At 40.8% G+C, this 26,495-nt stretch overlaps 2 protein-coding genes across 4 annotated transcripts in view; one reads left to right on the top strand and one right to left on the bottom strand.

The window, feature by feature from the left end:
- LOC139629536 (myomegalin-like) overlaps positions 1–9,837 on the bottom strand; it is a 44,551-nt gene extending 34,714 nt beyond the window's left edge. The window contains exons 1-4 of the mRNA XM_071492216.1: positions 9,633–9,837; positions 8,032–8,078; positions 7,828–7,895; positions 3,280–3,390 (exon numbers count right to left, since the gene is read on the bottom strand). Coding sequence (XP_071348317.1) covers positions 3,280–3,390; positions 7,828–7,895; positions 8,032–8,078; positions 9,633–9,682 — 276 coding nt within the window. The 5' untranslated portion in view covers positions 9,683–9,837. The remainder of the gene's footprint in view (positions 1–3,279; positions 3,391–7,827; positions 7,896–8,031; positions 8,079–9,632) is intronic.
- A 10,648-nt stretch (positions 9,838–20,485) lies between these two features.
- tm6sf2a (transmembrane 6 superfamily member 2a) lies at positions 20,486–25,153 on the top strand. Of its 3 annotated transcripts, none has more exons than XM_071492123.1 (11): positions 20,486–20,605; positions 20,734–20,847; positions 21,778–21,881; positions 21,989–22,086; positions 22,184–22,287; positions 22,378–22,460; positions 22,556–22,680; positions 23,469–23,570; positions 23,681–23,773; positions 23,871–23,990; positions 24,088–24,434. In XM_071492123.1, exons 1-11 carry the CDS (start codon positions 20,574–20,576, stop codon positions 24,295–24,297), a joined length of 1,185 nt encoding a protein of 394 aa, XP_071348224.1. In that variant the 5' UTR covers positions 20,486–20,573; the 3' UTR covers positions 24,298–24,434. The 3 variants fall into 3 exon arrangements, with proteins under 3 accessions (XP_071348224.1, XP_071348226.1, XP_071348225.1); XM_071492125.1 differs by having other exon boundaries at positions 20,491–20,598; XM_071492124.1 differs by lacking the exon at positions 20,486–20,605 and having other exon boundaries at positions 20,608–20,847; positions 24,088–25,153.
- Positions 25,154–26,495: the final 1,342 nt, after the last annotated feature.

Genomic DNA, 26,495 nt, shown 5'->3' with positions numbered 1-26,495 from the left:
GTGTGTGTCAACAAGGTTTACAGTAAGAGAGACATTTTCTCATCTTGAAAACAGCTCTAAATATAGATGCCCATCACAGTGCACCTGCTATTCTAGCCCCCCCCCCCGACCTGACGGCCCCTCAGCAACAGATCTACTTATAACCATTCAGTGAAGGAAGAGGGAGACGGCTGCACAGACAGGACCATCACACATAACACAAACACCTGCAATGTTATGATGACTTATCACTATACTGACAGGTATTATTATTTAAGTTCATGATGATCCTGCTCATTCAGTTTTGATCCATGCTAAAGATTTACATCTGGGAGTATCTCTAAAAATTAGACGACAAACAGCTTTGATAACTGTCATTTTTAAAGCAAAAATATCAGACTTTGAAACTCTGCAACTTTTCTCTGTTTTCCATCACTGTAAATTGACTGATAGTTGGACAAATCAAGACATACAAAGTCATTATCCTGGATTCTGAGAACGTGTGATGGGTATTTATCAGTATTTTTGTCACATTTTATAGACTAAACAATCAGTCAAACTGAAAAATAACCAACAGGTTATTCTGTGTAAATAAACATCAGTTGCAGCCCTAGAAATCAGTGAATTAAACACTGCAGTTTCTACAGCACAAGATGCTAAATGTGCATTTACTTACAATTCATATTAAATAGTCTGCCTCAATCATAAAGTGTTATTAATAAACTGACTTGACTGAAATTAAATGCCTTACAAAAACACCAATATAACAAATGATACAGTGAAGAGAAACATAGGAACGCACACAAACACGTGTAACACAGTGCATCTCGTGTTGTATGGACACTCGTATGAATGCATGTGATAAATAAATCAGTGTAGTCAAGCCTGCTCTATAAATAGAGTCTCTCAAGCTCTGAGAGAGATCACTATGTACCCGAGCTGCTCAGGTCTGATAACATCTACGGTGCAAAGATTTAGGCTCCAATAAAAAAGTGATTAGACTGATGATTCTTTAGCCAAACAGAGAGAGCTTGTCAAGCACAAGGATTATAAACTCCAGTTGGATGTCTGTATGTTCTGGGATCAGTTTACTCAGTCACTGCTGGTATGCAGTAATTGTGGAGGATAAGTGGCAGGACACTCAGGTCTTGTTCAGCTGGTTCAAGCAGCCATTTAATTTTCTCATATCAAAGAGTTGTTGATGATCACAGGGGATTTTGAACGAAGGGATGAAGAATGAGATGAGTCTGAAATGCCAACTGGCTCATGCAAACAGGCACCAGCTGAGCAGGGTCACCTTAGTGTAGGTGCTCACTTTGCACGTGCACATACAGAGGCACGCAGAGGGACTTAGAAACAAACAGAGCCCAGTGCACGCAAGGTTAACTCACAGATACTGTGAGAAAGAGAAAAATACGCTAAAAAATGTTGTTTCATTATCACTTTTTCTTTTGTTTATGTTTTTGATAATCATTTAATTGTGTAATCTAGAAAATGTCAAAAACACATCCCATAATAAATTACAAGAGCTCAAAGATACATATATGATGTAATTGTTTTGTCTGACCAATAGTCCAAAGCCCAAAGATGTTCAACAATATAAAACAGACAAGAGGAAAATCCTCATATTTGAGAAGCTGGACTGAGACAACGCTTCATAAAAGATTTAAACAACAAATCAGTAAAAAAAAAAAAAAAAAAATGTGTTGTTAATATTGTTGCTGATCATCTATCAGAGTATTATTTGATGATTAATACTAGTGAGAGTATGATATCTGACTTGTGGTACCAGTACCAAAACACCACTGCTTCAGACAGTGGAGAGACACATACTTCATCAGGGGCCCCACTTAAGGGGTTTTTAGGGGGCACAGCATACTGCCTTTATGGGAGGTTTAAGGGGCTTTATAGTTGTCATTGCAAAATGTACCAATATGTGGGGCCATCAGGGACTCCAGAGACTTGGCTGGTTTGCCTCTGCCCCTGATTTTAGATGCCTTACTGAGCCTGACTTGTGATATCAGCACTTATCAGTGTTATACTGTGTGGTTGATTTTTCCCCAAAGGTTTATATAGGGAACACTATGAGTAATTTATGGAGAAAAATACTTTTTTTTTTACTTTACAAAAAAGTCCCTAAATATTAACTGTTGTCTAAACACAATTAGCCGTAGAAGAACTTTACTGGGATGAAATAAAACCTAACCTAAAATTTAAATCAGGAACTATTTGATAGTAGTGGGGATACACCAGTCCAGCTTATATTATAATACCAATTCCAGTACCTCAACTCAGGGTATTTTGCCAAGTACTGATCCAACATCAGTGTTCTCTTTCTTCTAAGTATAATGTTATGGTGCACCTCACTGTGGAGACAACTCTTTGATATGATATCTTAATTATCTTCAAATAAGATAATATGAGGCCATTGCTGTGACACTAAAAATCGAATCAGTGACCCAGTGCGACTGAACGACTGTATCTGAGAGTGGAAACTGTATTAAATGTGGATTGGTCATGTCATGGCCAATACCTCATCTGCTAAATAAGGTCAGTATCAGCAGCAATATTGATCTGGTGGTTCAGTTCAGTGCATCTCTAGAAAAACCAAGCACAGAACAATAATGTTCTGTTTGACATCACATTTTTCTTGGTGCCACTGACACATTTTTTTTCCCTTTTATTTATTATCACTGGCCTATTGCTGACATTCTATTACAGGTCCACATATATATCCCACTAAATCTCTATATGTCTGTGGCTGCAGTTTAAGACAAAGAATCTCTGGGCTGCGAGGTGAGACTAAATTTAGTTTGTCCATCTAAAACACAAAATCTTCGCAAATCCCAGTATGACAACAATACACAGGTCCTACTGGACAGCTGACAGACAGGCACACAAACAAACTGCACCCTAAAAGTTTCTGTGCAAAAAGCTAGTTCATGTGTAGTCCTTCACACGGTGGCCATATCTAAACACAAGCACTTGGTAAAACAAACACATGGCAGGTCACATCATCTCAACCAGGTCAGTGTGACAGCTGGGTCAACAAACAGTGGAAGCAGCTCAGTAAAGCTACTCCTCAGGACTATCCTGATAACAATCGTCTAATACCACTGATGAAGGTACAAATCAACTCTTTTGATTACCTACTCAAAGCCAAAATCAATTAGTGCTAATCATTTTTTTTGTTTAATTAAATGACCCTTGGCCCCTGAAGAGCAACCACTCATAGTCCCATTCATCAGCAGTCAAACAGGACCATTCGTTTCCTCATAGTCAGTGAGCTGCTCTACTCACCGTGCGGTAGACATCCTCACTGCTCTCCTCGTACTTCTGCTGTATCCTCTCCTCCAGGAAGTAGATGCGGAGCTTGAGGCTGAAGTTCTCCTTCTTCAGGTCATTCAGGTGCTGGGACAAAGTACGGTAACCGTTAGACATGACCGTCAAAGAGCACCGACACTGCTTGACATGTCCGTTATAGGTCAGAAATTAACAGTCGTCTTCGACCTCTCTGTATCCTGGGCGAATACAGAGTCCATATTAAAGGACAGCGACTGCCATGACATGTCCTTGCGATAGAGTCCGGTAACCGTTAGACATGCTATCTTCTTCTCCTGAAGAGCATAATGCTACACCTAAAAAACCCAAATTATTTACAAAGCAGCATCCCAGCCTCTAACAAGCCATTGGGATACCATCTACAAAACCACAAACACACACTAAAGCTACACACACACACACACACACACACACTAGAGTATAATGGGGGCCTTTGCAGTGCAGAGGGCTACTCTGCAGCCCGGGCTGTCAGAGATGCAGCCATGTCAGCGCCATGGTGTGATCTGGTCTACTAGGGGACGGGACAGGAGCTTATTTTACTGGAGGAGACATCCCTGGAATCCCAGACTGCCAAGGGAGATGGGTGGAAGGGAAGAGGAGGGGGAGGAGGGAGGGAGAAGGGGGAGGTAAAAGGCCCAGGGCTCACAGGCACTTGTGATATGAAGGGAAATCTCACCCCTCTGCAAAACTGAACTGTCAAAAGGAACATGGACATGAAAAGAACACAGGGGGTTAAATGTGAGCCCCCTTGTGTCCTTTTCTGCTTCCTTTCAGATACTTTATTAAAGGTCAATTTTATTTATCCACTTTAACCACTTCTCTTCCCCCTTTCAATATATTTTCGAGTCTGGGGGTTGATCCCTACACAGCTAAACAGCTGAGTCTGTCCACACCTGCCTCCATGTTATATAACCACAACAGTGACTCACCTCCATTTAGGCTCTACTGAATTTAACAAATGACTATCTCAGTAATATTTGTTTATATATTGTATTGTTTATATAAGTTTACCAAGCTAGGAAACACCTGGGAAACAAGACTGTCCAGTAGTCTTGGATGTAGGTTTCATTTCTACTTCAGAGAGACGCTATACCCCACTTTGGAAATTTTCACCATGGAAACCAATGTCTCATTTTTTCTAATAAATGTGCATTCTTACCAAGGAAAAAACATTTAAGGTCTGATAAGTATAACACAAATGGTAGCCTATTGCTAAACGTAACTGCTTCAACCCTCTGGACTAAAACTGGTAAAATATTAAGTATCTTAGATCATGATTTGTTCTCCTCATATGCCAAATGGGTTTACTGAGTTGCTTTATCTCTGTGGAAATTAATGTCTGACTTAGAGTACTGACAACGCCCTCAAATAAAGAGAATACATGTTTCAAGAGGTAAAAGGGTTCAGTCACAATCACAACATAAGTTATATGCTACAATTACATGGATCAATACCATTTTAATATTAAAATGCGAACGCAAAGTCAAATTATGAAGTCTGATTTAAAAGGGGTCACAGAAAATTATCAACCTGCTCTACTGAGCTTTTTTGGCCTTTTTTAGCTAATTGTTTTGGAAGCAAAGGTGGGAAATGTAATATATGGCTCAGTCTCACCTGTCTCAGGAAATTGTGTGTGAAGTAGCGGACACACAACCACAACACACTAGACAAAGACAAAGTTAGCAACAAGTTAAGGCTAGCTAGTGAGGAGCGTTTGCTAAACACTCTGCTACCTTTTAGAGGTGTTGAAAGTGAGCTAAAGTGAGAGTGGCTGTGTCGGACAGCTTGTTTCGGTGTTCTTTTGCCTCCTGCCTGCTTCCTCCTTTACAAAGAGAAAAGTCACTGAGACACAGTGAAGCTCATTTTTTTTGAGTCAATATCATTTATCATTTCAAAGGAACTACATCCACCCCATCACAATCTGAATTTACCAAACCTCTATGACAGTTATAAAGTTAAAAACCAGAAACTCCCCTGACAAGGCTAACCAGCAGAGGGAAATAGAGTCAGAGGGGCTGATGCGAGTGGGGCAGACAGGTGAGTGGAAAGAAACTGGATGAAATAGGAGACCTGGAAGCACTGAGCTACAGTGCTATTAATAGGGAGGTGTCCTGAATCTCACAGAGCGGTGAATCCCTGAATGTCCCTCAGAGATGAGTGAACGGAAAGAAAGAAAAAGAAAGGAAGATGGGCTCCACTAAGTATTTATTTGATCTCATAAAAAAGGCAACAACCCTATATAAAATTTCATGACTAATGTCTAGTGAAAAAATAATTTATAGCCCCTTTTAAACAGAGATCCTGCTATATTGTCTTTAAAAGGCCCCTGATTATGTTGGCTTTGCTTGTCTACACATAATGCTGCTCTGGTGGAGAAATCAGATGACATGACATGTTACACAACAGCATTGGTGTCTGTCCCATCATGCTGGCTCTCCATTTTACACGCATGTCAATTAAGCGACTACCTCTGCTGCCGGATAAAGGCCAAAAGACAATGCCCCCGTTCCATGTTCATACTGTTTATACAGAACGACAAGGTGGAATAAAGGCACAACATTCCCGTATTGAAAGGCTCTATAAAAGGGGATGATAGAGTGACTGAGACATGTTACCGACACATTACGTCATTATTAGTTCTTGATGCATTCAGTGAGTGTGCCCATTAAAGTGTCACATTACATGCTGCTGCTAAATAATTCAGAGCAAAGATTAGGCTAGGCGCCAAGCGGAGACTCCACATAACATTTGGGATGACATCATGTTCATAGTGTGTGTTTTTAAACTACTCCACACATGATACAGCCACACCCTCCCACACACACTGTTTTCAGCTATTGGTCAAGGACGATTAAATAGGAGTGAATGTGTGTAAATGTGTACGTGGAGTGTGTGTGGGAATGTGTTTATGTCAGGTGTAAAAGTGACACATCCAAGATCTGGCAGCCATGAAAGTGACTCCAGCTTTCGTGTCTGGTTGGTGACACCTCCTGTTTCAACAGGGCTCAGCAGCACCTCCAGAATAACATTAAAGGGGCATCACTGGTGGTGAGTTTTCAGTGACAGTTTTAGTGCTTGGCTGGTGAAGGAAAGCGTGCAGGACTCGGGAATCAATGTAATACTGTGTAACACAGTCTGGGTATTTCAGAGGATAATCAGCCAAACTTAACCGCTATTTTACAAAGAGCACAATCGCAGACACAACCAGTTGTTACACTGCATGAGGCTACTAATGGACAATGGACTCAAAAGAGAAACAAGAGTGAAGATGCAGCGAAGAGGAATGGCAGCTGGCAGAAGTAGCATTGAGCTATATTAATTATGGAACTAGAGCTGTAAGACGATTCGCTTTGTATAATTAGATACATGCAAAAACAGAAATGTAAAAAAACTAGTTGTGGTTTTATGGGGAGTTATTTCCAGGCGAACAACAGCCAGGAGCAGTGATTTCCTCGAGTCAGGCAACCAGCAGAAACACTAGACGCAGTGTTGTTCATCACAAACTAGTTATGTTAAATAACTCCCTCTAAAAACACAAACTATTTGGTTTGTCCACAGATTAAACAAACAAGATACAGCGTGTTAATTAGTGATCTTAAGAGGTATGGGTGGTTGTATTTTGTAATTCTGGACAGAGCCTGGCTAGCTGTTTCCCCATGCTTCCAGTTTTCATGCTAAGCTGAGCTGAAGCTTTGATTCTTAAACAGCAATAAAAAAACATTTATTAATGTTTATTTCAATTCATAACAGCTACACAAATTATACTGCAGCTTTCAGTGACATTTCACAAAAAATGTCCTCGTTCTTTTGTCAAAATTTGTTCTCCAGCCACACTATATGACTTTATCATGACCAAAAGTCACATTTTCTTGACGATTGCCCAACTTTAAGATTTCCACATTGTCAAATTTAGCTAGAGGTGAATCAGCAACTACAGACCTGCAGTTTGTATCATAGTTGTTCCTTATTCAAGTACACTTCAGCAGGATAAATTATTACTGCTGTATATGGGTTTGACTTTGTGTCAGTAATAGTCTGCCTGCCCATTAGAACACCCTACTGTCAAACATTAAAAAGAATGTTTAATATAATATTTCTGTAAAATGTGACTGGTACAATGCCCAATAATAGTGCAGCAGACACTGGTGAGAAATCCTAAAGTAGGCCATGCTGTAGCCGGAGGCAGACTTGAACCATCAGGAGGGTTCAGGGTGTTTTCCATCCAAATCCTTTGCTGCAGGTGTTCTCCTTTTCTGTACAGTAATTTAAAGACATTTAGTGCAGATGGTTTGTTTGTGATCATGGATTTCTGGAGTGAACACCACTGATTTCCTCATCACTCTCTGATCTGAAGATTCTGTATCAAAGCAAACCAAATCAGCTCATTTACATCTTGTAGTAAGACATGGATCCACAAGATGGCCCCGTAGAGCACATTTAATCAGGGCTCAGCCACAGTGTCAGTGATCACGCTGATGGACAAGGTGCTCGCATAAAGGCTCTCACCTGTTCAAACTCCTTGAGTGTGTGAAGCTGGAGAGGAAGAGAGCTGTCTGTTTCATCACTACACAAATCTAAACAGAAGAAAAAAAAAAACATTTAAAATAATCGCTAAATTATTAGAAATCATAGAATTAGCAAACTAATTAAGCAGTTTATGATTTTTACACAAGAAAAATATATTTCTTTTTTTCTATCAGAGTAATGTACCTGTCATGTGACCTGTGGTCTTGGATGAAGTATCCTCTTCCACAGCACTGTTCAGAGAAGCAAAAAAAAAAGAAGCACTGTCAGCATGACTAAGTGAGAGATAAAGAAATAGACCTGTGAAAAAATTCAAACACCTACAGAAGTATATCCATTCCTTCTATTTATAGAGGTGTGAATATCATGCAAAATAATCAATAACCAGTCTTTTTGTAATCCTTACAAGCAGGGAGACATCTTCTCACTATAGTAGCATTATCTCATTTGCACCTCTGTGGGAGAGTAGGGGGTCTTCAGGGAGTCCCAGCAGCGGAGAGGAAAGAGTTTGGAGAGGGGGGGCTGCTGAGGGTCAAAGTTCATCTAAGCCCTTTAACTATACCCTACCACCTCCCTGCCAAGAAAAACTGGGGGTGTTTACATGACATTTGCAATTAGTGAAATAATTCTTCCCTGGAAAGCAGTTGACAAGGCCGCATTCAAGATTTTCACAAGAAAATGACAAGTACACTATACAATCAAACAGTGTGTGCAGTGCCCACAGCATTCCAGTAGCATTTTTTGGGTCACTATATTTCTGCCTTCGCTACTGGGCTATGTCTTTTACAGTGCTGCATACTAACCATCAGTGCTCCTCATTCTAGGCTCTGCACACTGTAAATTCCTCTGACAGCTGTCGGCTCAGAAAATGTAAAGACAGTTGCTGCATGCCAGAGGCCTAAAAGTTCACCAGGTGGGGAAATAGTCACGCTACAGTATTGTGGAGGGCAGGGTCTCATAACCACAGCGTATTTCACTACTGTTTTCTGGTTGCCGGTTGTGGCATGGTCCATTTTTGGTTGAAGTGTGCCTGTCTGTGGGAGGGATCTGATGATGCAGTAACCTACATACCACACTCTGCATGGAGAACTAGAACCATGTGAGATTGCCATTACTCTGAATCCATGCAACTAATTACTATTTAGTATTCAGTGCTTTGCATTAAAGTGAGTTACGATGAGAGACTGTCTAAACGTTTTTAACAACTGAAAGTCATGCTTTTATTTTGTCATGCTCTCAGACCTGACTGTGGGCTATAAAGGAATTTAATGTTAGTTATTACTTCTTGGTCTGTTATGTGAAGTGTCTCCCGGGCCCTATTGCCCAAAATGCAGGATGGGGCCCTTTAAATATTTGCCACTGTACCGCAATGTGTGTTCTTTTCTGCAAAGCAAGCCAAAAAATTAGCCGCGTTGCTTATCCATATATTTCATCGGAAAATCTTATTATAAACGGAGGGAAATACAGACATATGCAATATGACAGTCAAAAAATGGAATCGCCAGTGGCCTCAATAGCTTCCACCGATGCATTAAGCATGCAGATTGCTACTATAGGCTATGTGATACAGCCACGTCTTATGTGGAGAAAAAGGCCTTTTTTTTTTTTTTTTTTTTTTTTGGTTGTACGACTGCTTTTATGAATGTATGCATTGAGACCGAAAGGTGCGCTTTAATTAGCCCGAACCCCCGCTCATACCCAGGGCCGTGCTTTGTTTAAATGCCCAGTGAGCGCCGGTCTTCCGCTGCGGTGTCCCCCCGCACACAATCGACCAAATGCCGCCTCACCTCTCAGACTCTCCCCAGATTTGCTCCGGCGGTGATGAGCTCCAATCCATAAAGGCTGCTCCCTCAGTCAACGGGCATCCATGCCGCTGCCTTCAGATCACCAGTCCATTGTTCATTTTTAAGGGGAAATACAACCAAACAGGGACATATTATCTGCGCGGTCGACGTCCCGCACACCGCTCAGGTTTGGAGGTGTGTGTGTGTGTGTGTGTGTGTGAGTGTGAAGATGCGCGCCCTGAAATATGAAAGCGGAGACGTGACAGAGCCCCCATCCCATGGAGCAGAGTCCCTGCTGTTCGACCAGCCCACCACCACACGAGCTGCTTCCAAGGCAAGAACGCTTTCTGAGGTTACATCCTTCAAAATAATGATCTGCTCAGTCCCTGATTTAACTGAAGGTGGCCGATTTTTCCAAAATAAAAGTACCACAACCATGGTATCAAAGCAAATGTAGCACAAGCTTCCAGTTTTCACCGAGCTAACAGCCCTGCTCTTTCTACAGCACATATACTGGCTTATTATAATTTCCCCCATGTAATCCTTGGCTGACTTCTTAATTCTAGTGTCCATTTACTTTAAGGCATAGCAGGGATTTTTTGAAATACAAGTTACCACTAGAGACAGAACATATTTTCACAAACCACATCCGCATGCCTTATACAGCACAAACTGACCATAAGGTTTGCCTGATTACCTGGATTTTTATGGCCTTGCACTATGCAGACACTTCAAAGTTATCTGAGCTCACACTCTGCTGATATTTGTATCAAGTTGCTGAGACTGCTGATTATTTCATCTATTTCAGGATAGTGACATTAATTTGGGGATCCTGCTCTGAAAGAGAAGGATTAGGGGTACAAAGTTAATAAGATTATGTCATTGTTTCCTTTTGCCCTAGGTTAACAGCAGGAGGATGTGAAGAGAGATACAGCTCTGGTAATCTGGTTAGAGGCCACAGAACCTGAATCTGCAAGTCTCCCTTAAAATACCACTCATGGATATGACAGAAACAGCTCTGAAAGAGGAGGGAGATCCTTAGCTGAACCTGCATCACACATATGAAAGGTCATTAGTCCGTGCGAATGAAGGAGCCAAAATATAATAAGACTTTCTGTTGTGTTTCACATTTAACACTTCTTTAGTGGATGGCTGTTGGATTATGACTTCAAAGACCTCCAAATTCATATCAGCCTGAGAAGGTTCCTGTGCTTACTTCACAGTATCAGATGTGGTGGCATGTAGTTTATGGGGTCTTTTTTTTTATTTTTACCACAGCGCCCTCTCCTGGGGCCAAGGTTGCCATTCATGAAAAAATGATTTTTAAGGATTTGGGTGAACTGACCCTTCATATTGAAGTTTAGTTAGAATGATTTTTTAGTGTTCACACAAGCAAGGGCTTCATGTGGAACTGTTACCCTCTCAAATGCATTGTTTGGGTCAAACTGCTGCTTTCTAGTAATACTGCATTCATGAAATCTTAAGTGAGTAGGAAGTTCATAGATCGCAGTACATCTCCAAATATCCCTGTTCTTTAAATTGTTCTTTAACCACATGATTCAGATATGAACCATTAATACACTTTAAGCTGTTACGAATCAGTGTGACTTCACACATGTGACTTAAAAGAAAAAACTCTTAAGGTTCCTGGCCTTTCTGCCTCTAGTGTCTAATTTCAACTGATTTTTTTGTTTTTGCATCCAAAAGTATCATATTTTTTATCTGTCTCTATGATTTCTTGAATCTATGCCAAATGTCGTAGTTGTCTCTGGTTATTTTATACCAAATATGTGCAAAACATCTCTTTGTGAGAGCATAGAGATCTTTCCAAATATAAGATATAAATGAAAGAAAAACATTCAAAAACAAAGATATTTTTCCACATGTTTTTATCAAAATTAAAATACACATAATTCATAGTTCCTCAGCTTAGACAACAGTGATTTAACTTTTAATACTTTTGACTTTACACTGACATCTAGCATAGATGTACTGTACATACTGTGTCTACATATTCTCACATCAGCAGCACATTAACAGACAAAACTAATACTGTCATAAACTAATATTCAGAAATGACATGGCAAGGCATGTTCATAGTTTTTTGTAATCTTTATTAATCTCAAATCTTAACCTTGCGCGAGCATCATTTTGCTATAAAAAGGTTCGTGTTGGATATCAGTTGTAGTTACCTCAGCAGACACTAGATGTCGTCATGAGACCACTCAAGCATTTAGTCCCTACATAGACAGAGTCCTCCCCCATTCCTACAACATAATACATTTTCAGCCTTACACATTAACCTTTGTTACAGCCACTCATTTCACCTCTTCACTATAGTATACATACATTCACACCACATACAGAAGGATAAGCATCAACAATATGTCCTCATTCATTTCCTCGCTAAGTCCTCTTCCCAAAGACCACACGGGGTCCCGTCCTGCTCCCCCGAGATTCTGTATTGATGACCCAGATGGCAGGTGCTTTCATGAAGTCCCTGTCAATCATCTTATTCTCCTCGGCCCGAGCCATCGCCTCCAGTTCAGGTGAGGTTTCCGGGCACCAGTCGGCCATGAATTTGTCCTTAGCCTCACAGTAGTTCACCACCACTTCCTCGGGCTGCTCCCCAAGCAGCCCATCTGGAAATCAGGAGAAATAAGAAGAAGTAAGATGTGTAGGAAATAAAACACATTAGACAGGATGCAAGAGAAAAACACAACGAGAGACTGTATTGGACAGTGGAAACAGTATCTTCTGGTTTTAAGAAGCTGCAGATACAGTAACAAACCTGCACAGTCATGGATGAGGTCTTTGATGAGGTGCCCTATGATGGCGTAAAGAACAGACAGCACGATGAAGACAGCCATGATCAGGTAGAGCATATAGGTAGGCAGGTGGATGGCATCCCGAGAAGGGGGTACATAGGACTCAAATAACACACTCCCGTCTTCCTCCTTGTGGTGAACATTTAAGCTGTCCACTGTCACATCCATTGCCGTGTAGTAGTCTTCAAAAAATCTGCCGTCAGCCAGGGGATATCCACTTAATATCTCTATGTCATCACTGCAGTAAGAAGCCAGCACAGAGGTTTCTTCTTATTCATCATCCCATGCAAATCACAACAAGATCCACAGGAAATACTATATTCTCCAACATCAAAGTCATGTATGTGTCTACAGAATCTCTACAGAAAATAGCCTCATTGCCTCACATACTCACAAACTTTGCAAAGAATCAGGTGAGGATCCTCCAGGTGTCTTTATATTCCTGTGGCCAAAGACTAGACCAAGCAAGAAAGTCTTCAATTAAAAGTTCAACCGTGTCTCTCACCCTGATGATTTTTTCATTTTGTTTCCCTCCCTCTCTGTCTGCTTGTTGAGCGATGCATATGGAAACTAGATTAGCTGCAGCGGCTTGAGGTGCTCAAGGTCAGAGGAATGACTCCGCTAGCAGAGTTTCCCAGTTACAGAGATAGTATTTACCCGCTGCACATAGAACAGCATGTATATTTATCCATCTTTCTATCTATCCATCTATCTTTCTATCAATCTTAATGCTCTCTGTGCGGACATCATTACCGAACAGCATTTAATATGGCTGATGTAGAGTAATCCCTGGTATTTACAAAGGTCACTGCAACTGACACAACCAGGTATTAGAGTAAGGTAAGATGGATTAATGAAAGCAGACAAGACACAACAGCACTCTTGTATTATTCAGTTGTTTACTGGAGAGAAGCTTAGTCCCAACACCAGAACAGGAAAACTGATGTATGCTTTCTTCACAAACACTTTACAGCAAGAAGTGTGAAGTAATGGGAAAATGATGGTTATGACAGTGGAATGCACTGAAATGGAAATTCATGTGCAATTTAACAACACTTAAGGAGAAATTGGACATTTTCACTGAGAAGTGTTTTCATGTCATACACATTATTTGCTTTAAATGTCAGTTATCAAAATAAAATGTCCTTTTTACAGCTCATGTTCACATAGTGTATAATTTACATTTTGTAGCTTAAATGATTGGATGGTGAATAATAATACTGTGCATTTTAATTAAATGATTGACAATATAGACCATGTTTAAACTAACTTTTTAATAAGCAATGAAAGCATTGTCTTGTGAAATGAGTACAAACTACAACTTGTGACCAACATTTATTTTATAGAAAACAAAAATAGCTTTGGGCTTATCCATCACTACAGCAGAGAGACAACATTGATCACTGCACTGAAATGGGAGATGTGACAAAAATGTATCCGAACCACTTTTGTGACAAAGTGAATTCACAAAAACTCAGAGGGAAGTGACATAGGCAGGGCAGGCGAAGGTGACACTGTGAGTGGATACCCTTTTTTCTCCAGGGTATGATGAAGCAATGGCGCTTCTAAGTGGAGGAGGGGTGGATGGACATTGGTAGCTTCCATCTCCCTGGTGGAAACCTGGTAGTAGCCCATCCTTCTCTCTCTCCATCCTCAGCATGTCTTTCCCCCTCAGCTCACTAGAAATGCTCAGCTGCCGCTCTTTTTCTATTTCTGCTTTTGCTTCTTCTGAATCATCCTCCACCGGTTTGGGGCCAAGAATCCAGTCTGTGAGAGAGAAAACCATGATAGTGACATGAAATGCAATGTTTTTCTCTGACTCAATGTCGTGTTTTAAAGGGGCACTCCACCAATTTTGCATGTGAAGTTTAGTTTTTTTTCTGTGGCTATGGAAGACTTCTCTACTTTGTAAAAATAGCCCTGATCACGTAGTCTAACCTTGGGTTTAGAATTTGAAAGAAGTGGGTTTTCACCAGTTAAGGGAAGTCTAATAAACCATACTATTGACTTTCATTATAAGAAATACAGGATCAAGTTTTGACTAATGGTCTGGAGATCTTGGCCTACCAGCTTTGTGGAAGAGAAACACTAAATTATTAGAGTACCCCTTTGAGATGTTTGTTTAGCTGCAGTCATTCCCTCGACTGTTTATCAGTGGTATTGGTATCAGTATTCACCTTAATGATATGACAATGAAACTGTTGGGAAGGTTTAAATTCTGCACACAAACCTCAAAATAAATGTGAGGGAGAGTCATCAAGCAACACGGTCACATCACCCGAGAGGATAAAGTAGGGAAAGACAAAATGTTGATGTCACTTTGACCCGAGACTTTAGGGTAAGAAAAGGGGCACAGAGACACCACAAACATGGACACTGGAGTGGACTGATGGGAAGGAGAAGACACCAGCCTGGGGTTACCTGCCAGGTCATGCATCAGATCTTTAATCAGGTGTCCCACTATGGCGTACGTGGCCACAATAACCAACACCACCCCAACTAGGACATAGACTACATTGCGCGGCAGAGTTATAGCGTCTCTAGCTGGGGGAATGTAGTCCACGAAATAGGCCTCCTCCTCCTCCGCCTTCCTTCTGGAGAACTGGAGGAGCTGTCGATGCTCAAAAACCTCTTGTGTGAGGTTCAAAAGCATAGCCCCTCCTGAGGCGTTCAGGGACACAACCGGTTGTTGCTTCATGCTTTGGCTGCTTTGGTATAGTTGATTTTGACAAGTAGATACTCTCTTTATAGGAGACTCTTTTCAGAAAATATGGTGAAACTTTGGGGGCTGTTTCTTTGGGTGCTGAGAGATTTATTGTCTTGTTGCAGATCCGAGTTCCTTCGTGACACTGTGAAAACTTGGAACGGGTGAAATAGGTGCATCAGAGAGGAGGAGGGAGAGGTACTGAGCATTAGAAGATTTATAACATAGTCTGAAGCTTGGAGGAATGGCAGGATTGACTGACAGATGGAAATGTCAATATGTTTAAAAAATGAGAACATTGTCAGGAGTGTCACAGAGTAGTGCTACTAAAATGTGGTTCACCAGACAAGAAAAATCTCATAACATAAGTGTGCCAATTCTCCTAATCTCTTGTCTAGACTTAAATCCCAACATTCCTCCTTCTAGTCTTTCGGAGAGGGGGTCCGCGGTCAAATTCCCAGTGGAGTGAGGAGTGTGAGATGGAGGAGAGGTGAATATAGGACAGACAGAGTTAATAGGATTGAGTCTGTCACAGAGCAATATCAGCTTTTCATCTGCAGGGATTAGAGATATGAGCGAGGAGAGGTGGACAGTAATATGCCAAAGAGGCTTATGGTCCTCTATGACCACATTGCATATAAATATGATACATATATTACATTAAAACCAGTTTCTCTAGGGTTTAAAGTGGTATCACTTTATGGATATTGCATGCTTTATATTCATCCTAACAGCACAGCAGGTCCACTTCTTGTATTCTATAAATGTCCCATCACATAATTCACTTATATGACACTATATCTGCATGGCTCATTTCTTGCTTCATAACAGAGCAGATGGTGATATTTCAAAATGCAATCTGAGTTTTGTGACCAGTAAATATTCCCATGGGTGGGAAAACTGTAAATCATCAAATGTAACTTGTGAAAAACTCACATGAAACTGATGAAGAGCAATATCTAAACCCCCATTCAAATCTAAAAGATTTGATCATCTCCTTACCTTGTAATCAAGACTTCAAACAGCTCCTCAGCTTTTTGCTTTGACTTGTGCATGAAAGGTTTTCCAAATCAGTGTGTGTTGTACACAGACAGCTCTGGAAATAACCAGAAACACATGGTAGAAGGTTAAAGTCATGCAAACAAAAGGCTTACCGCAGTGGCTGCTCTATCACAGCAAAAAACAACCCACCATCAGTGTTTCTCTCTACAAGCAGGCAGGTAAACAACGGTCCTAAAATGCATTTTTATCCTCTCAACTCTTTTCGGTGAAGCATCGGGATGTGTTGCAGATTGCCTCCTCTATGGTTCAGGCTCTTTTTCTTTTGCCGGGTCTTTAAGTTTGATAAACTGAGAAATGAGGAATTGCCACTCCATGATGGTGATGGCTACATTTGCAAAGAGAATGAACCAAGACACTGGGTGCATCCCATAGTAAAATACGTGTGTCATTTTGTTCAACAGCCGGAAGAGGAGCGATGTAAAAAAGTTGATGAGTTTGAATGAAAATCAAGTTGAAAGAAAGACAAAAGAGAAAAAAGTGTATGTGATGAAAAAGCACGGTGAGGTCTCTGAGTGCGTCTCAGGATGAAGCTGCCAGGAGAGGAAGGCTGTCTGTGTTATTAAGGGGGTGTTCTTTAATAATCCTTGACAGGATTTGGTTGACACATACCACCGTCACCACCAACACATTTTCACTGAGTCAGCAAAACAGAAGATGGAGGTAAATTTGGCATTACCTTAGGAACCTGTGGACACTAAAGTTTGGTGCAATTTGAGCTGCTAATTCACACTATACACCACGAACACTGCTACAAGACAATTCACAGATAATAAACCATGTAATTCAATGTATTTTATGATACAGACATTTTTGATGAATGCCAGACTTTACCTCTGAGAAGGATTCCTTTCTCACTTGCTTGCAGGATCAATCAGTTCAGTAATTTTTTTGAGGTTCACAGTGGGGTTCCAGATCATCTTCAAGTGAAACATAGAGCAGATGGATTGCGAAATAAAACTCCACAGAAAGCGCTACAAGCTGAACTAGTCCTAAGCAAAAATAACACCCAGTCACTCAGCCAAGTAGGTCCATATTGACTGCGACTCTCTCAGGCTGGGGTGACCACCTTCTTGGGTTTGTCTTCTGGCTCCGTCAGCCACTTGAAGTAGGCATCCCCCAGGAGGAAGGTCCAATAGATGACGGTTAGAGAGGTGTTTACGGTCACAATGCCGATGATTAAAGGGTGCAGCATGGTGGCAGACTGAGTGGACTCTTTTAAAAATCTGTGTCACCTCAAATAAAAAAAAAGAAAATCGCCTGTCTGCTGTGTGGGTGTGTGAAGGGTTGTCTGCACGTCTGATTGAATCTGCCTGCTTCTAGTCTCTTCATGGACTCCCCACCCCTCACTACTCTCTCTTTCCACTGGTCACTAAGTTTCTGTGGCAACAGCAGCATAATCCTCTTCAGCCGCTTTGTGACAGAAGATAAAGTTGCATTAGATGTAGGCCTGCTTTACAAATGTTGTTCATCCTTAAGATGTAGTTATGTAATGCACATGTTCATTCTCTACAATCTGCAGTAAAAGGCTGCTATGAGCCAATATTTTGTCAAGAAACTGTACAAGAAATGTTAATAGTGATGATTAGTTTTAAACAACACCCTGCCTGAAAAAACATAATCTTTGTTCTGAACTTTGTGTTCCCTCTCAGATATAATCCAGAATCTAATCAAGACTGGAGACATCAGATGGAGGAGTTCTTAATCTTAGACCAAACAGGACAGATGGTTCCCTAAACGAACCCCAGGGGCCACATGAGCATAGACAACACTTCAACATGTGCAGTGTGACCAGGACTTTTTATTTAATTTTATTTTTGTCATTACAGACTCATCTTGTGTACCTAGAATCCAAAAATTGCATGATACTAGAGAGCAAAAGCACAAAAATGACAGTATCAAGGAAAGAAAGTTGCCTCCAGTAGGCCTCAGTCTGCTGAATGGTGAATGACCATTAATGATCCAAATGGTTTTCCAGCAGGATGTGGAGACCCCTGTTCTAAAACACCACTAAATGTGAATTTAATGCATGAAGGATGATTCAGAAATCCAAAATCTGAATTTTAAAATTTCACAATAAGACAAATAATAACAAAGTCCTGGGCAAAACTCTAAAACATAAATCATTCACAGACTTCAATGGACCATCCTAAGCTAAAACAATTGATAACAAACCAAATTTAGAAAACAACAAGATATGCAGTTCAAAATTATACACAATGTTTATCCAGCTGCTGAAACCTTGTGGAAAAGTTTTCAATTTGAGGTAGAGCATTGTGGATTTTTGTTTCAGAAACCCTGAAACAACTGAACATTTGTTTTTTTTTCTTTTCAAGTCACTCAACAGTTTTGGAAGGAAACCTACAGCTGGATGAACATTGGAACAGATGCTCCCTCCTTTAATAAATTACAGATTTTAGTCTTCATAGATGGTCTGTCACATATAGTAAATATAACTATTCTACTGAGTGAAGACCATATCCATAGAAGCAAATCCCTGTCATGTTTCAAAAACAAAATGAAAATGTGTCTTTCATCTGTCAGGATTATCTCCCTAAATAATCAATATATAAACAGACTTTGTGAAGTCATGTCCATCTCTGCACCTTTAAATATCATTGCTCTGTTCTTGCACAAATTAAATTTCTGTCAACCCCCCAAATGTTGCTTTATTCTATGTTGCTTTATTTTTGTTGTCTTATGCTATTTGTTACTTTTGTGTATTATATATTACATATTATCTGTCTTTAATGGAGATTGTAAACGAATATGGCTTTCCCTACTGAAGTTTGTACCAAATTCAATGTAAATTCAAGAAAAAAAATAATAATAATAATAATTCACACACTGGAAATGACCCCTAAGTTATCATAGAAACTTGAAAAGACAGGAATGCTGGCAAGTTATCAGTGTGGTTTTAGGAAAGGTAGGAATATCATCAACTCAGTAGTAAGGCTTGAAAGTGAAATCAGAAAGGCCCAGGTAAATAAAGAATCAGTTATTGCAGTGTTTTCTGATATACAAAAAGTCTATGACATGATGTGGAAGGAGGGAATGCTAATTAAGATGCACAATTTGAGTTGGGAGAAAAATCCAAGTACGGATTGGATTAGACCTGTCAAATCAAAATACAGTTGAAAATGGCACACCTCAGGGGAGTGTGATAAGTCTGTGGTTGTCAGTAGAAAAAACTCAAACTGTCTTTCACTAGGAAAAGAATTGAGGAAGGGATGAGTTTGAGGATGTATGGGAAAGACCTGGAAAGGGTTGGTTCATTTAAATTTTTGGGTGTTCTTTTTGACTGTATTGGGAAAGTGGAGGAAAAATGGAAAAAAGTGCTAAATGTGATGAGGTGTTTGACGGGAAGTGACTGGGGAGCGAGTTGCTCATCGCTAAAAAGATTGTGCCTGGCGCTGATAAGATCTGTGCTGGATTACGGCAGTGTAGCATATGGGTCAGCAGCCAAGTCTCTTATGAGTAAACTAGATGTAATTCAATCACAAGCACTGAGAGTGTGCAGTGGGGCTTTTAAAACATCACCAGTACCTGCCTTACAGGTAGAAATGGGAGAAATGCCATTGCAAATTGATTGATTGAAATGCAATTGATGGCAAACTACTGGGTTAATTTGCAGGGACACAAAGATTCTCATCCCACTGAAGAAGTGTTACAGGAGTGCTGGGAGAATGGGAAAAGTCAAAAGGACATTTTTTCTTCGGGTAGGAAATAGCATTGCAAAAAGATCTGGAGTCTTTGGTCTGAGGATAAGCCCTGCAGTAGTGTCCCCAGAGGTGGCTCCATGGATGCTGTTGTGGCCTGACGCAGACTGGTACTTGCTAAAGGTTAAAAAGAAAGGCAAAGATGAAGCTGATTTGGTAAGTGCATTCAACTATTATGTAATAATACAATACATTTTACACAGATTTATACAGATGGGGCTAAGAAACCTGAGGCAGGAGCATCAGGGTTTGGAGTGGCTGTTCCAGCTAAAGGAACTGGAATAAACAGAAGAACATCTAATAAGTTGGGGGTGAACACAGTAGAGATGGTGGCAGTGTCGACTGGATTTGATGGTTACACAGGAATATAGGAATAGAGTGGCTGACAAGGACAGGGTTGTAAAGCAGGAAGAATAACATGCAGGTTAGAGCAGACGTGAGAGCATAGTTTTTGTTGTTGTTGTTTGTTTGTTGGTCAGCAGTCTCATCCACACTCCGGAGCAGAAGGTGGCGGTAATGCACCAATAAGCTGGATGCTAACAGCCATGGGAAAAAAAAAAAAAAGAAGCTGACCCCTGAGCATAGTCCCTAAGTTGAACTTTGAGACCCACTGGGTGACAGTCATTGGAGCAGCATGGTGTTTCATCACAGGCCAAAAGGCAACTGGTGACACTCCTAATTATCTCCTTCCCGCGGCGGCAGTGGAGAGGACGCTGGCTTCAAACATGACCAATAATCGCGTGTAGCTGCTGATATTTATACACATCTGGATACTTCTCTCTTTTTTTCAATAGGTCAAACAATCAGCTTTCAACGATGAGGCCGCCGGTGGAAGTGTCCGTGTTCCTCCTCTCGCTCCTGGCTCCTGCAGTCTTGTACACCTTGAACAACATCCCCGCACTTCAGGAGTAAGTGTGTGTGTGTGTGTGTGTGTGTGTGTGTGTGTGTGTGTGTGTGATAATTTCACCCTCATCTTGCTGAGATTCTTGAGGCCTACACTGAAAACAAGATTCACACAGGCCTCGACAACAAAACCAGAGAGAACTAATGTAAATTCATTCAAGGAAAATAGATTAAACTCCTAAAAGTAAATTAGGCCTTGTAAATTACTGAATTGATTACCCTAAGTGTTAGGCTTCGAAGTGGACATAAATCACCCAAATTCGCTGGTGTTCCCTGTCTGTGCCAAGATCAGTGCAGCTGGTCCACAGAGTTACACTTTTAAAAGTAATGATTTAACTATAATTTCTTTACTTCACTATGTGGCTTGAATGATACGCAGAACAGTTTTGTGCAACATCCAGTCTCACATCCATCATTTTTCCTGATAGGAAAATGAAGGAAATATCACATTAAAGATTCAGTTCCGTTGTTACCAGGGTTGTCTGCAGCCTGCAAGTCTTCATTTCCAACCTCCTTCCTTTTTTTCTGCTGAAGTATGAATGTGAGGAAGATTGTACATGATTATTGTCATTATTGAATAATCAGCTGATTCCTTTGGTGATTAATTGAATGAAAATGTTGGAAATGAGGAAAATGTGTAATTAATTATTTGAAGCTTCTTCACGTTGCCTGGTTTCTCTGACAAACGATCTGAAATTCAAAGGCACTCAGTTCATTATCACAAAAAGGCAAAGAAAAGCAGCAAATCCTCACAGCAGAGAAGCGACAACCAGTGAATGTTGATGATCAAAATAGTAGCTGATTAATTTTTCTGTTTAACGATTAATTGCACAAGCTAATAGTTAAAGCCAAGCTAAATACTTTGCAGGGTTGTTGGCTTGCACCGATAAAGTGATGAATGCACTCTGACTGTCTTCATCGCTGTTGTTCCTCAGACCTCTGCCTATCCTGGGAATGGGAATGGTCGTCCTGGGATCTGTTCTTCTTCTCCTTCTCCTCACTGTGCCACACAACAAGAAAGTGGACCCTTTATTCTATGGTACAACCAGATAAACACATGTTTGCCCTCTATCAGCGAAGTGAAAGTGGAGTGTAGAAGCAGCAGAGTCGCTTTCTTTTTTTAATCCTGTGTATGTGTTTCTTCAGCGTTTGCAGAGTTTTCCTTCACCTGCCTGGTGGGCTTGACGAACGCTTTAGAGCAGGATGGGTTCATCTCTGGCTTCATGGGCTTCTATCTAAAGATGGTAAGATAAACCTGTCCTCCCGTTCTCTAAAAGACTACTTCCTGATGATGGCGTCATTCAGAAGTTTATATGTCATTATGTGATGCTGTCTCTTCAGGGTGAACCTCATCTGAGTACCGCCTACGCTGTGATGATGTCTTACTGGGAAGGCGTTGTTCACTTCCTCCTCTTCCTCATTATTATCCACCGCATGTTCAAAGGGTGAGCTGTGGCGTTGTCACCACCACCACCTGCCCGCTCTGTGTTCAGTGGGACCTCTTTATGAAACCTGCTGCTTTTCTGTTCTTGCAGGAAGTCCTATCGAAGCCTGGGCCTGCTGTGGGCGGGCTCCTCCATCGCCCATCAAATTGTTCTCATCCCAGGAGTTGTCATCGGTGAGAGCTGCCTACATAAGCACTGTTTGTCATTGGGTGTCAGCATGTACTCCATTGAGTGTTCTTGAGTAGTGACGACGTTCTCGTTTGTGCAGGTAAATATGGGTCTAACATTCGACCAGCCTTTTGGAGGAATGTGCCGTTCTTTTTGGTGCCTTTCTGGGCAGCCTCCCTGCTCTTCAGCAGACCCCGAGAGATGCCAGTTGTCATAGCAGACAAGGTACATTTCAGCTGTTGAGACATTAACCATAATATATAATGAATATCTATAGAGCAGTGACATCCAACCCTTTTCCACTGGTTTATTTGAACTTCTTTCAGAGGACCGAAGAGATTAAACAGAATGAATAAGAGAAAAGCAAGATTAAAGAAAAGCAAAAAAAAAAAATAAGCAGCATCATTTTTTGAAGCACACATTTTTTCTTGTTTCCTCCCTCTGGTAATAATCTTGTGACTTGACCCCTTCATGACCCTTTGTGTTGGACCCAAACCCCAGGTTGGGAACTACTGGCAAAGAGGATCAACTCATTTGTGCTAAAAGACTTTTATGATATCACAGCCTGAATGATGCTGATACTTGAGGCTCATACAGGTATTGGCCTGTATTTGAGAATTATTTGTTTTGTACATAAACACATTTGACTGTGATGTGTTGTGGCCAACACATGTTAAACAATAGGCTTTATGATGAAAGATGAAACGGTAAATACAAGGTAACAGAATTACTTGAACATTAAACTTTGCTGGACATCAAGTTATAATAGTAAATATAAATAAAATCATAAATGGAATAAAAATCATGTTATGCTTAACACATGCATAAAAATGCAGCCTGTCAAACATGTCTTGCTGCAGGTTACATGTACAGTATGCTGATACAAACATACCTTTAGTAAGCCAATCTCAATCCCTATCAATATATGAATTTGGTTTTAATCACTATTAAGGTATTAAAATAATGAAACGGGCAGTGCCTACATTAACTGAGAATGCTTCTGTGTTGACTAGATCGCGGAGGAGCAGAAGAAAGGTCTGCTGTCTCGGCCGGTCGACCTGCTTCTCTCACTTCTGTTAGTGGGAGCGATGGCCTTCTCTGTTTTCAGAGGCTTTGTGAGTAAAACCACTTGGAAGCTTTTGCAGCCTTTTCCTGTATGTCTGCCTGACTCATAGAGATTTGAGATAATGTGTTTGAATGCTGTTTCTGTCCTGCCGTGGCGCAGGTGGTGCTGGATTGTCCTCTGGACACCTGTTTCACCTACATCTATCAGTACGAGCCGTACCTCAAAGACCCAGTCGGCTTCCCCAGGGTTATGGTCAGTCTGGATAAGATACCAACATGTGAAATGAAACCAAATCTTCTGTATTTCCTTGTTCAAAACGATAACTGATTTTTGTGCACAATTCTTTAAGATGCTGGTGTATTTGTTCTACGCTCTTCCCCTGCTGACTGTCCTCATCTATGGTCTGAAAACACCTGGGAGCAGCTGGATGTTAGACTGGACCATCTTCTTTGCAGGAGCAATGGCTCAGGTAACTTTGGTTATTATGCGTTTGTTGTTATTTGTATTCTGTGAAAAAGCAAAATGCAACATAAAGTCTCATGTTGACTTCCTGCTGTTCTCTCCAGACTCAGTGGTGCCATATTGGAGCATCTCTGCACTCTCGCACTCCCTTCACATACCGAGTCCCAGCAGACAAATGGTGGCCTGTTATCACTCTCAATGTGCTGCTCGCTGCTGCGCCGGCTCTGCTGGCCCTGCGCTGCCACACCAGCCCTGCTTATTTTATGAAACCTGTTCCCAAGGGACAGGCCAACAACGAGAAGAAGAAAAACTAAACCCACACACCTGCTGCGGACTGTCGAGGAATACTTCACACTGTGACAAGGCTAATGTTTTCTGGGGACTCTCTTGCGCACAAACTGCTTTAAACTTGCATTTTTTTCAACCTTAAAACCCAGAGGAAATCTAAAGACACTGCTCTCTGAGTCAGCTGTTCGAAAATCAGTCACCTTGCGCAGCACTCCCTGCATGGACTATTGGACCCTGATAAGAAGGCTGTTGATGGAGTTAAGGGCTGTGATCATCTCACAGGTGACTCATGCAGATACCCAGTTGGTACCTTCCCAAACTAAGACTACTAACCTGTACATACAGGTCAGCGACACACTGCTGGAGAGGGAAAGTCATTATTATACATCTTTCTATGCAGAAATCCACAGCTCTATAGCTTAAAGTTTGTTTTGACTGATCTAACATTGACAGGGTCATCGAAAACTATCACGGCTTTCATCCTTTTGAAAAACTGTGAATATAAAAACTGTTCATGAAAGCTTGAAAGCCTTAATAACTTCAGTGAGTTTTTGACAAGGGAGATGATAGCAGATGTTACTCAAGAGGAAAAGTTGACGTAGTGACAGATACTGTGCAACCTCTTTTGTGATGTTGTCACTGAGGCTGCAACTAAAGATTACCTTCTAATTGTTTGATTAATTGCTTGGTCTATAAAGTGTCAGTAAATAATAAAAAAAATGTTCATCACAATTTGCTCAGGTAATGTCTTTAAATTGTTTTGTTTTTGTCCAAAACTTTTATCACTGATATCAAAACAGAGAAAGCAGCAAATCCTGACACTGGAGCAGCTGAAACCACAGATTATTGACTGATAAATAAAAGATGATTCATGACTTATAAGTAGTTATGTCCATTGACTCATCAATTATGATCATTTTAGCTCAGAGTCTCATGTTCCACTTTATTTAGTCTAATACAAATGGCCCAGTATCTGTGAGTGTAACGGGCTATGAATTGATCATGAATCCAAAGTTGAAATCGGTTTTTATCCACCAACTGAGCAGTTGCTGGTTTAATAGGATGATCTCCTCAGAAGTCAATATTGTCCCCGCCTGGTGATGTCATTGTGCCCTATGTACAGTGAACCGCTGTGGCTGTCAAACTGATAAGCAGTGAACCCTGGATTTAGGTTAGCTGTCACACAACAGCAGCACGAATGATCACCTGACACATCGGCCGGCCGTGTATGGCCCAAACTGTTTTAGTCTTGGATGCCAAATGAATTTACTGCGGTGAATCAAAGTTGCCCTCTCGTGTTGTGTGAACACGGCTGTAGCTGCTCTTGAGGACACAAAGGTCATGACTTTGATTGTTTTCTCTAAGAATTTGTGGAGTTAAGTACAGCTCACGTTTTATAAGTTTAGGGTTGATCTTTAAACCTCTCTTCTTAGGCCAAAGAGAATGAGGGAGGACATTAATTTAACTATGTATTTAAATGATTTCTGGCAGAGAAGAAAAAAATGGGATCTTCATGTTGGAAAAACTCTGGGACATATGACTCAAGTCTTAACTGGGTTTGTAAAAATTATAGAACAATTGAATTAATTAAACATGGGGCGGGGGGGTTGATGAAGACACCTATGGTTGAACAGTTGTATCAGATCCAAATCATACACTAATTATACTGTGGGACACGAAAATACTTTTTTAAATTTACTACATTGTGAATTCTGTTGATTCTGGCAAAGGCAATCTGTTATGTCTAACTGCTGGTGGGTCGTCCTTCTCTCTCTTCAAATATTCTGCTCACTGACACAACAAAGATGAGAAAATGACCTGATGTACCAAACAGGATGAAACTATTGCTCACAGTGTAGAGAGCAAAATAAAGTGAGCAGCAAAGCTCACAAAAGTAAAGGCCAGAATAAAGAGTTTCATCTGCTGGGGTACCACACTGGTGACATGACGAAAACAATCTAAGCACAACACCACTTTCCTGTCAAAAAGTAATGGATTACAGGATCTGTACACACACACACACACACACACACACACAAGTCTGCTACAGCCTTGCTAGCTACTCTATGTGAGGCTTTGAGCTAAATGCTAATGTCAGCATGCTAAAATTCTCACAATGACAATGCTAACTTGATGTTTATCAGGTATAACCTTGACTAAGTTCATCGTATTAGTTTAGTGTGTCAGCATGCTAACACTTTATGATCAGCACTATATGTAAGAG

Source organism: Trachinotus anak, unplaced genomic scaffold, assembly GCF_046630095.1.
Source record: "Trachinotus anak isolate AG129_WGS33_773 ecotype Australia unplaced genomic scaffold, CSIRO_AGI_Tana_v1 ptg000012l, whole genome shotgun sequence".
In the NCBI taxonomy this organism is placed as follows: domain Eukaryota; kingdom Metazoa; phylum Chordata; class Actinopteri; order Carangiformes; family Carangidae; genus Trachinotus; species Trachinotus anak.
This window is presented reverse-complemented; position numbering and strand designations above follow the sequence as displayed.